Source organism: Aplidium turbinatum, chromosome 13 (assembly GCF_918807975.1).
Source record: "Aplidium turbinatum chromosome 13, kaAplTurb1.1, whole genome shotgun sequence".
Taxonomy (NCBI): Eukaryota; Metazoa; Chordata; class Ascidiacea; order Aplousobranchia; family Polyclinidae; genus Aplidium; species Aplidium turbinatum.
The window spans coordinates 23,185,408-23,197,950 of record NC_137484.1 but is presented as its reverse complement, the minus strand read 5'-3'; the positions used below and the strand labels follow the sequence as shown (position 1 = coordinate 23,197,950).

The following is a 12,543-nucleotide window of genomic DNA, read 5'->3' as shown; positions in this document are numbered from 1 at the left end:
GATGTTCCTAGTAACTTCCAACATGAAATAGTAGAGCTCACAGAGTGACGGTACGTTGAAAGCGATGTACCAAAATATTCCACTGCTCAACTTTTATCAACGCTACATAAATGCTGATGATTTTCCAGTCATGCGGAAACATGCTTTGAAACATGTGTCTCTGTTTGGAAGCACCTACCGTTGCGAGCAGTTTTTTTCCAAATTGAATTTAACAAAAAGTCGGCTTTGCTCCAGACTGACTGATAAAAACGTGGAGATGTAGTTAAGAGTTGCAACATCTTCCGTGTCAGCAGACATCACACGACTCACCAAAAATAAAAACTTTCAGAAATCCCACTAGCTGTGAAAGTGAAATAAATCATTGTCTACTTCGCTGCATTTTTTATCTGTAAATAAAATTTCGAAATTTTAGTGGCCCGCCTGTGTTATTTCTCATTTTATGTGGCCCGCAATACTAAAAAGGTTCCCCACCCCTGGTCTAAATCGATGTCATACAGGCGCTTAACGCTTTCATTCACGTATGCACAATTAGGTTTGATTGCGTCATCGGCCTGCAAATGCGGCGCTGAGATACAAATGTAGTATGGCCATGTGCCCAAGCAGTGACTGGTGAATAACGGCTTCGATTAAGTGGACAGGTACTTTAGGCGAAGAAGCGATTTTGCAGAATGTCATCTGATGTCTTGTTAAAAACACATGTCTCTCGATAAGTGTTGGTTGGTTTGTTTTTGAATCTTCATCTTTAGACTGACAAAGCCTCTGAGGTTATTTCTTGTAGTTTCGCATACTTGCAGAGACTTTAAACCATGGTCTTCTAAATAGTAGAATCTGGACTAGAAACCGACTTTACGCAGTGTACAACAGTTGGCCAAACAGTTGGTATAACAGTGGGCCAACAGTTGGCCAACAACCAAGTTGAGAGTTAGTTACTAAGGTATCCAAAAATCCCCCTTAGCGAATAACCCTAACTCGTACAGTGCTGATACTGTACGAGAAGGGGTGGGGCAGCAACCGAAAAAGCACTGAAATAAGAACTGGTAACTTTTTGGCCAACTGTTGTACACTTCATAAAGTCGGTTTCCAGTCCAGATTCTACTATTTAGAAGACCATGGTTTAAACCACTGATGCAGGGTCGGTTACCGAGATTGACAATGTGAAACTTCTGATGGCTGTTGAAGTGTTGTTGCCAGGAAAATATTCCATCCACTAAAAGCAGCTGAATGGAGAGCAGTCCTGATATGGTTGCTCAAGCGCACACCCCGAGATTCGAACCAGCGCCGCTTGATCTTGGGTAGGGCGCTTAACCACTGAGCTAACGGGGTGAATGGGACCAGGTGTACTGTCGTTTTTCTAACCGTCTAACTGCGTTGCACTATTAAACCACGCGGATCACTGAATAACATTGAGAATGCGACAAAGCAGGAAACAGATTGACTAAGTTCTGTTCATGGATTACGAAGAATGTTGGTTGAATGTCCATGAATATAAAGGCTGTGGATAGACAGTTAATAATTGCTGCTTCTGTTGAATGTTGGTGCAGTGCTTTCAAGTAACGGTAGCCTATTTGTCTGAACGCCATTGGACAGAAAACGAGTTTTTTTCTTTTGTTGCCCCTGGGAGTATTGAAGGTACACGGTAAACGAAAAAGCAAGGAAGCCGATGTTGTTAAGTATCTTTCCAAGACGCTCTTGAAAGTAGGCTTTCCAATCAAAATTCTTTTTAGTGTCGTGCAAGGGCTTACGCCATTAATCAGCAAACTCGGCAGAAAATGAGGAAAATTGATAATCTAAAAATGAAGCAAATTAATAGAAATCTTTCATTCAAGAACAGTTTCCTGCATCAATATACAATGTAGCCTACAATGTAAATACAAGGATTTTCCAATGAAAAAGCAATGTTTCAAATTTCAGTCCATGCAATTTAGTTAGGAAAATATTAGCAAGATAGATTAACTTTAGAACTGTAAAATAAAGCGGCCTCACTTATATCAGACCAGATATTTAAAACAACAAGTGTCTTAAACTTCTTCAAAAGATTACAGTGAGAATCCTGAATAACTTGAAAGTGCTCTTGCGTTCAAAAACGTCTTTACTCCCACCGTGATATTTCCGGATTCCTTATGGGCTAACCTAACCACCCCTGTGTTAAGCAGCGTGCTTTAATGCGAGAGCTGTTCATTCACAGACATATAGTCACTGGAATAATTTACAAGTAACAATCGGCTACTTTAGAAACGAAGTTAAACGTCACTCTGTCAACCTTGGTTAGCGATCCTACGTCTGTAGTTCGAAACCTCTGCAAGCATACGAAACTGGATTAAGTAGCTTCGAAAATAAATTCTCATAACTCATTGCCAAGAAAATAATTTCTTTAAGTGATCAATTATGAAGAAGCGTATGATTATTATGACGTGCACCACTCAGCCAGCGAATTAGTTCTTCATGGTGGTGCAACGTCAAAAGATGTTGAATCAACTCAAACAAGAGTATTTTGCTGGCTAAAATAACATAGATCTGATGTTGCATTCAAGATACAGGATTTGAAAAGTTTTACTTGGGCATGCGTTTATTTCTAGTTGATTCTTTGACATAAAAGACTTAGATTGTTTAGAAAGTTAAAATTTAACAGTACGGTGGTAAAACTTGTCTTAAATTTGAATTAAGACACGTTTTGGATACATTTAAAACTTGGAGAAGAATGAACTGCAAGCCTCATTTCACCGTGATATGTTCTGCAATAGAAATGTTTCTCTATTCCGGCCTAGTTTATGGTTGGGGACCTCTGAGCGCAATGCTCAAGGACGAAGGTTATTTCAACTCCTCTTGTAATGATGCATTCAATGAAAATCAGACAAAACCAACTTTGAAGATAAACATTTGCTCCACGCAAGAGCATCACTTTGATCTTATATTCACTCTTGCGACTACATTCGCACTCGTTGCCACTATACCAGGGGGGTGGATTTTTGACAAGTTTGGGACTTGGGTCGCCGAAGCTTCCAATATTATGTTGCTCGTGCTCAGTTGCTTTGTCATTGCATTTTCTACTCGGCAAACGTCATGGGTCATTTATCCAAGCGTCATGGTAATTAACATTGTTGGTTATAACATGGTGGCATTTAATTGTCAAGTGGGAAACTTATTTCCAAAGTCAAGAAGTACAATTGTGAGCACAATGAGCGGCCTTTCAGTTGCCTCTATAATGATTGCTGCTCTCATGAAGCTTGCCTATGGCAATGGGGCCAGTTTAAAAGGCATATTTTTGTTTTATGGGCTGTCGGCTTTATTTATAATGACACCGAAGATGTTTTTCCTAATGCCTCGCTCGCACATCCCCTATGATGTCCCAAATAATTTCCAATATGGTTATTCATGCTTTAATACACCAGAAAGCAGGATTGCAACAAATTATGAAACCATTCTCGACTCTTCCGAAAGGCCCACTACGTTGCAGATTCCTTCACTGTCTGCTTGTATTTGTTCAATGTTATTTTTGATGCAAAATGTGTATTTCCAAGTTTTATACCAAAGGGTTATTTTCTTTCAAGGAACCATAGATCCCTGGCTAGATACACACTTTTCAGCCAAGTATAGCGTCAAAGAAATAAACACTTTCACCAACGTCTTTGAGTACACAAATGGATTCGCTTTGCTCTTTGCACCACTACATGGCGCTATAATCGACAACCTCACAGCGCATTTTCAAAAAGACAGATTTCTTTCTATGAGACAAGTTCACTTTTGTGCTATGGCTGTTGTCACTACAATAGACGCAATTGCTTCAATTGTTCTTTCAGCTTTAACGCTATCTAGCAACCTCTCCCTGCAATACCTCTCCTCAATTCTTGTTGTTTATATATTAACAACAATAATGTGCAGCGCAGGCAACATATTCGTCTTGTGCTTTCCAACAGAACATTTTGGACTTTTGTATGGAATTTTTTTGGGAATTCAATCGTTATTGGGTTTGTTGCAGTTAGCTTTCTCTTACACCGCTATTAATAATGATGGAAACAATTTCAACGTCATAAATGGAAATTTTCTTCCCATTGTTATGTTATCGTTTTGTCATCCGATTTATTTATTTTTGCAATCTCGTAATAAGAAGCTTGATGACGACAACGATGATCTCATTTTTGATGACGTGAACATCGAAAACGCAGAATGAACCTGTACCAAGTTCATGTGTGTGATGGAAGATCTTTATCAGTTGCAACTGCAGTCAGTGTAAGTGCTATGGCGTCTCAGATCAAGGAATTGGTATTTTGTGCAAAGCTATAATGGGAATGTGGAAAATTGTATTCTATCTGGTCTTTCTGGGTTGTTTACAAACGTGGAACCCTCAAAATAACAAATAGCATTGCTTGTCGCTCACTGTAACAATAAGCCTGAGCGCCAGAGACAAAGACTGAAGTAAATTACAAATGCACTTTGGCGATCAACAGAAGCGTAGCTGGGGAGAAAAGGGGAGTGTTTGCCCCATGACGCAGGTTCCATGGGACGCACTAAAAATGTAAAATTATATCAGGTGGTTGAAGCATCCGTTGAAGCAGCACTTTTACCAGGAACATGATGTGGAATAGATTTCAAATGAAGCAGGACACAATATGAAAGGATGCGGCATAGAACATTTTTTCGCAATTACATCAAAAGTTATCGGCTTTATTCAGGGCTGGCTATGGTCGGGGGAAAAATATTCGACTCCGATTCCTTGATTCCAAACTAGTCAACAGAGACTTCAGTGTTGCTTGCCAGATTTTTGCGGGTTGCGTGAGTTTTTAAAATTTTTGTGTCGTTTTTCATGTTTTTTTAAACTTAACTTCACTTAAGTTATGATCGAATTTAAAACGACAACTTTTACAAAAATTAGCAAGAACAAACAAGTATATTTTCTGATAAAGTTTTAGAACGCAATAACCTACAGTGAAGAAGAAACAATATTTTGAAAAAAGATTGCCAACAAAGACTTTATTGTTCGTTGTTTTGTATTAAATCGTCGTCGACCTTTTGTAACGACTCCGACTCCGGACACAACAAAATCCTTGCGATTCCACAGTCCTGGTTTGAACGACCATGTCGATTAAGTTTCATCAATCCAGAGGCCAATGTTTTCGAATGTTCTCGAATCGCTGTTGTCGTATCGTCTTTTTTGCTAAACTCATTGTTTTCACTTCATCAACTCCTACAACATAACTGTTTGTGTTTATTATTTTTATGTTTCACAGAGTGTTTATTATATTCACTGAGGTTGCATTAGGATTGAGTCACCCGAAATACGTTGCTGCAGGGAGCCCAAAGACCACACTATTTGCAAATGTAGCCTATTTTTTAAACAAAAGCAAGCAAAAGGATCCTAATATTTAAATGTTGCTGGCTTCGAAAAGTGTTGCCCATTCATGTCACTATGAGATACTACTTTATAAAGTTCTTTTGTAGCCTACTGATTTGAGAATTTTTCAATTAGAAAGTCAGTTTGTAGCGAAATCAACTGGAATACGTTTTCAGACTGTTTGTATTTTGAACGGCACTAAATTGTCTTTTGCAAATTAGTGACAATGGCAAAGACAAAAATTAAAAATTACAAACTTTTTTTTTTAACCCTTGGATGCACAACCAGGGTCAGATTGATCCTGTAAGCTAGATTTTTGTTTATATTTGTTTAACAAATAACGTTTTTCAGAAAATTAAAACATTTCTCTCTTTCTCACAGGTAAAGTTGAAAAAAAGCGTGTCCAAGGCAGACAAAGATTAGCTTACTTAAACTAACAAACCGACTAAACCAACACCAACATACACACAATACAAACAGCAAACAACAGAGATTCTTGGAAACTTTTCATGCAAGAGGCAGTCAATGCTTGGAATCAAGTGCGACAATGAAAGAAGTTAGTCAGCCTCGTTAGCTCAGTGGTTACGCGCCCGGCTCAAGATCACGCGACGCTGGTTCGGTTCTCGAGGTGTGCGATTAAGCAACGCATTTCAGGACTGCTATCAATTCGGCACCTACTGAATGGAATAATTCCCTGAATACAAGACTTCAACAATCGGAAAACTTCACTCTGCCAATCTCGGTAACCGCCCTGCGTCAAAATCTCTACAAGTATGCGAAACTACCAGGAATATATCAAGGCTTTCAAGGCTTTGTCAGTCCGAGGATAAAGATTCAAAACCAAACCAACCAACCAGAAGAAGTAGTTTAGCATAAATGATGAAACCATTCAGCATGTTTTGATCTCACAGGGTATGTGATGTTGGCGTTTCTAGATGTTTGATTACTGAATAGACGCCTGTCAGAGGCTCTTTTCTCAAATTAACGATCGCTCAAAGCTTTCAGTTTATTAATGTCTCTTTAGTAGAAAGAGTCTCTTTCTACTAAATGTGACCAACCTCATGCTGTGGAGATACCAGATTTGGTCGAAACTTTAAATTCAAATCAGTGGATTTCAAACTACCCGTTTCAGTACTGACTGTGAAAATCTTTATCCTCAGACTGAGAGAGTTTCTTTGAGAGCTTATTCCTGACAGTTTCGCATATATTTGTAGAGGCTTTGAACCACTGACGCAAGCCGGGTCATTAAATTTGACGGAGTGTAATTTCCTCTAGTTGTTGAAGTGTTGTCTGTGAATTTTTCCACCGAGCAAGTGCCGCTGAATGGAGAGCAGCCCTGAAAATTCTCAAGCGCACATCCGGTGAGTCGAACCCAGTAGCGTAGCCAGGAATTTTTGACAACCCAGCGGCGGGGGGTCCGGGGGGCCTCCCCCAGAAAATTTTGAAAAATTACTTTGAATTTGGTGCATTCTGAGAGCATTTTCAACAAAAATGTGGGTATGAATATTCCTGTAAAATGATGCTGTCCGGTGGCATAGCAAAAGGATAAGATCATGTTTTCTTCGGCATTTTTCGGAAATAAAGCTAAGTCTCTATGTTTTCTTGTTGATAATTCCTGGCTGAGATGTTTGAATGTTTAGTATTGGCAAAACTCGTTCTTTTAATGCAATTTTGTTTGAAATTAGGCAATTTTTTTTTGACTGAAGGCATCATTCTCAATATCGTGACGTCACACGCGTGTCAAAGTGGGGGTTGTAACCCCCAACCCCCCCCCTCTTGGCTACGCCACTGGTCGAACCAGCTCCGCTTGATTTTGAAATTTTTTCGTGCGTGAAGTCGGGAGTTAACCAACTGAGCTATCGGGGCGGAACAAACTTCATTCGCACGACGTCACAATCATCGATAAACCACAAACAATCCTCACTCTTCAGACAACAAAATCCGTCATTTCTACATTGACACAACGTCTGCAGACGTCACCAACTTACCAATTGTTGATTCAATCCTACGTCATCACTCAAAGCTGCTTCATGCAAGATTTCCTTTGCTCTTTGTGAGATTCACATTTTTTTGTCAAAAATAGATTTTTCAACAGGTAGGCTATGTTACAGTACATCAGTTCCGCTTTTATTTAACAGACATTTCAACAACAAGTTTGTGTGTTCTTCTGCTAACTGAAAGCCAGGATAAGCTGTAACCAGTTTTATTTCTGTGGCTGGCTCAGCATATGGTCACCAAAAAAACAGAACAATTTGGAAGTTGATTTAATTCTGAACTAAATCACAAACCTTCCGCTTCAGACAGGTTCCATAACAAGTTTCATTTTGTATGGACGAAAAACTATAAACCCTGCAAGGTGTATCTTCCGGAGTATCGACATTAAGCTCTGAGCGTTGCGATATTAAAAAAGATAAGCTAGAACGTTTGACAATATAGCACAAGCTGAATACTAAAAAGGTAGCATTGCTAATTTGCATTCATCGAATGCTGTCATTTGTACTGCAATCTAATCTCCTACTATGATGTAGTAAAGAATCGATTTTGTTATAATAGTGTCATCTTTAACTTATTGAAATACTGAAAAAGTAGCTAGCAAAGTTAGGTGAAGCTTTCTTCACAGGATTATCTGCCTAACAAGCAAATTAACTTATTGTTTACATTGATTCAACATTTGCAGACGTTGCATCAATGCAATAAATGGCTGAAATAATGAAACAATTCTCAAACTGTGCTTCAACAAAACATGACAAGCGTCAAAGACGACCAAGTCGCTGCCATAAACGTCGACAAACGTGTGTGAAAGCGGAAAGTTAATTACGATTCAAGTGAAAACTCAAAATTTAAGAAAATGTGGAGGGGAGAGCCAACGTGGGAAACGCGAGTTTATTATTTGCTCATGAAACCGTTGCCGCTGTTCGTTCTCCGATCTTCTGGTTTTACTTATTGTCGCTCTACAATAGCTAAGATCTTTTAGCGACAGAACTCATTTTTAATTTTATATCAGATTTACGATGTCATCACATTATTACCCGATTCGTCCTCACTGCGTTGTGCAAGAAAAAACTCAGGTATACAAAGTCGGTACCGCTTTTAAAGTCTTCGGTTTGACCCGACCTGGAATCGATCTTAGATCTACCAGGACCAGATCTGAATGCAAAACCACTCTGCCACTGATCCTACTCAGTGAAGCGTGTCACTGTCACCTGACTCTTCCGAAAAATAATCAAATATTTTTAAACGTTAATTAGATCTCAAATAGCGTTAGTTTGTTAATTTCTAACCGAAGTAAACGAGTTTCGTTCATATTACATTCTTCCCTAGCTAGTAAAATTGGTACTTTATACATTGATTCAACGTCTGGTGACATTGCATCGATGTCATCATCATCATCATCATCCGTTCAGTCGTTTACGACTCTCGGTCACTCTATACGTCATCTTTCTCCACATCTCTCGATCCCACGCAGCCTCCTTCAATTCATGCACTCCCATACCACTATCATTTACAATTGTGTCCAGCCATCTTGTTTTTGGGCGCCCCCTTCCTCTTCCTCCGCTGACCAAACCAAGCATGATGTCTTTTTCCATTTATTGTTTCTCATTATGTGGCCAAAATATGAAAGTTTCTGCCTGACGATTCTAGCTTCTAGGCTAATGTCCGGTTTAATTTGTTCGAGAATTTTCTCATTTGTTATTTTGGCTGTCCAAGGAACACGCAGTAATCTTCTCCAACACCACAATTCAAATGCGTCAATCTTTCTTCTGTCTGTTTTGTTCATTGTCCATGTTTCGCATCCGTAAGTTGCAATTGGGAATATTATAGTTTTGATCAGCTTCTTTTTTGTTTCTAATTTTATATCCTTGCTCTTCCAAATGCTATTCATTCCAACAAATGCATTTCTTCCCAGCGCTATTCTTCTCCTTATCTCTGGTGAGTTATTAGAATCCCAGCTTATTTTTGAGCCTAGAAATATGAATTCATTCACTGTTTCAATTTCTTGATTTTCGATCTTGATATTTATGTTATCTGCTTTACCAGTTGTTATAATTTTTGTTTTTTTGATGTTGAGTTTCAATCCAGCCCTTTCACTTTCCTTTTTCACTTTGATGATTAAGTCTTCAAGATCTTGTGCGTTCTCGGCCAAAAGGGTAGTGTCATCTGCATATCTCAAGTTGTTTATGATTCTGTCACCGATTTTCACTCCTATGTTGGAATTATTCAACCCTGCTCTCCTCATGACCATTTCTGTGTACATATTAAATAGAAAAGGAGATAAAATCCACCCTTGGCGTGTTCCTTTTTCAATTTTAAACCAGGCTGTATTTCCGTAGGCTGTTCGAACTGTAGCTTCTTGATTTTCATACAATGACCTTATGAGTTCCAGCAGGTGCATTGGCGTTCCCATGTCTCTCAGACTACTTTGATGTATCGATGTAAAAACAACCAATTTTGTAAGCTGGGATCCAAGGAGTGTCTTTCACTGATATACAGGTCCCACCGAACAACGTATTATTTATACCGATTCAACGTTTAGACTTTGTTGACTGTGATGATTGGTTGGTTATTCGAGAATTCACAAAACGTTTTCAAATATGGTTGATTTGTGCTCATCCTCATGATGTATAGCGCACAGGTATCGTGCGATAAAGAATCTGTTATGAAAGCATTTTGTGTCTGTCACGTGATGTAACAATCAACCTTGCGCTGTATCAACAATCAGACACAACTGGCTTCTTCAGCTAGCGAGATCAAGTAGAGATTACTTTTCAAGCACATGGATGAACACAGAAGCATGTTGCTGCAAAACAACCAAACAAATCAAAAGAAAAACGCAATTTCGAAACAAATCATCATAGATATGATCCAGGTTAGAATGTTTAGTCAAAACAATGCCGCGTTCCCTTGATCGGTGTCGAACCTACGTCCTTTGGTACATTGTAACAGGGTTCTCACCACTCGGATATGCACCTGCAATGGTGACGAAGCATCCATACCGGTCGAGAGAGTCCATTGAACAAATGCACGAAGTTCTTGTTGATTTTCTGCAACGGCGCGTCAATGTGTCGCTGTTCCGAATTGGGTTACCACAAGATATGTGACTTTCGCGTGCAAACAATGAAGTTTACTAACTGTTTAGTCGAAAGAACGTCCAGTGACGTGAAATAAACGTATTTGTAAAGCTTAGATTATGAGTTTGCTCCCGTTGAATAACCACACTGTTTTTAATTAACCTTTTGTGTGAGAAAAATGAAACCTTACGGACAATAGAGTAAGTTATATACAAAACTCAGAGCAATTTACGGTAGATTACACATGAGGTCTCCAGCTACTGTGCTTGTAGCGACATTATGACAAAAAAAGGCAGACTTCTGTCAGATGTCAGTAGTAGGTTAGGACTAGGTGATGTGTGTTGCTGTAGTGTATTATGTTATATTTTGTGTGTGTAATACATTATGTTAAACCCGCTAAAGTTACTTTGTTTTGTTTTTTTTATGGTTCAACAAAGCAAACTCACTACCAAAGCTTTATTATTACGTTAAATAATGCAAAAATGGCGAATTTTGCTGTCTGGGGCGGTCTTTTTAAATTTAACGCTTGATTTCGGTCTCAAGCACGCGTTAGTATTCGCGTTTAGTTGCTTCTTTCGCTTGTGATAGATAGAAATAAAAAATAACTGAAACGATCTGAAAACTAATCGATTATCCAGGGGGTTTCTAACTTATCAAGATTAATCCATGAAGGTTTTGATAGAAACACTGCAAGACGTATATTCAAGAAGTGCAGTAAAACTGACATCTATGTCTAAACTAGGGGTAGGCAACTACGACACGCGGGCCAGACCCAGTAAGATTCATTGATGTGTCAGGCCTGTTGACAGTTTTGTAAATATTGCTAGCAGCAAATGAACAGAGGCACGGTTAGCTCCAAATGGAAGATTAACAACAAATCCCCAGTTTTGATGCTGACTAGATCATAATTTTAAATTTTAAATAAAAATCCGGCGACCTTTTAAATGTTCTCATTCTTGGAACAGACGTAATTGTGACGTAATATAGTCATAAATAAAACAAATGGCCCTCCTCGTATTGAGTGACCAGTGACCAGTGCTTCAACAAAAGATGGGTTCCGTTTGAGGTCGTGCAGTGGCCGATCCAGGGTGGGAGACAATTAGAGCTTTCCCCTAACCCTGACCTTAAAACAAAGAAAAAGTAAAAGTAACAGTGTAGACTACTTTTTGCATGGTTGAATTAAATGTAGACCTACATATGACGGTGCTTTATTGAATCGCCCCTCCCCCCCCCCCCCCCCCAAGACTACTTGCTAGATCTGGTTAAGACCGTGAAGCAGATCAAGTTAAATTATCACGGCCGGTAAAACATCTTGGCGGAAGCTGAACAAATATTTTCTGTGCCGGAGCTTTAGTTTAGTCCAAGCCCTATCTGGAACTCATAGTTTTATTCCTGGAATTTTAATTGATGGATCCTATGGAGTTGGGGACTATTGTACGTCATAGAACGTATTATGCGATGATGAATGTCAAACAGTTTGCTTTTATGACGATTTCAATGATCAATGACGTGATCTGTGACGACGGGAATTCTGAGGATGTTTCACCGACTACGAAGCGCAATCTTCTCGTTATTTTCACAGTTTTTATGACGTCACCGGCGAACCAATATCAACTTTCGTTCAGAACGGAGCGAAACAATACTTACTGGAATTCTGGAAAGCTGACAGGAGACCTGGCAAGTGGCAATGTTTACTTTCCAAGCAATGCTGGTCTGATGAAATGGAAAGTACACAAGCATGTCACCGACTGAGGATTGTGGTTTGTCACTTGTCATTTTTGAGCTGTAAATTACGTTAAATATACGTTGAATTATGTTTAATACACATTTAATGACAAGTGGTGGGCTTATCTTGGGTTGCCGATCTAATCTACAGCCATTGTAACAAGTCACGTCTGTTGAACGATAGTTGTTGCTTTATGGCTGGTTATAGACAGTTATTAGACTTATTTCCACCATGGAACATTAATTTGACCATTTTAAACGTTAAATAGCGGTAAGCTTGACAGAGAAAGCTACTTGTACATGACGTTGAAATGCGATGTTATACTACAGATGTTGCAGAATATTGAAATTAATAATTGACTAAGATTGAATGTGACTCGTAGACACAGAAGCACAGTATACACATTTTAAATCAAATAT

The 12,543-nt window shown here is 38.9% G+C and overlaps 1 protein-coding gene across 1 annotated transcript; it reads left to right on the top strand.

Moving 5' to 3' along the window:
- Positions 1 to 2,743: 2,743 nt before the first annotated feature.
- LOC145781756 (equilibrative nucleobase transporter 1-like) lies at positions 2,744 to 4,168 on the top strand. Its single transcript, XM_082593427.1, has one exon. The coding sequence runs from the start codon at positions 2,744 to 2,746 to the stop codon at positions 4,166 to 4,168; it is 1,425 nt and encodes a 474-aa protein (XP_082449553.1).
- Positions 4,169 to 12,543: the final 8,375 nt, after the last annotated feature.

Coding starts and splice junctions, on each gene's coding strand:
- LOC145781756 (XM_082593427.1), top strand. CDS start 2,744: ATGTTTCTCTATTCCGGCCTAGTTTATGGTTGGGGACCTCTGAGCGCA.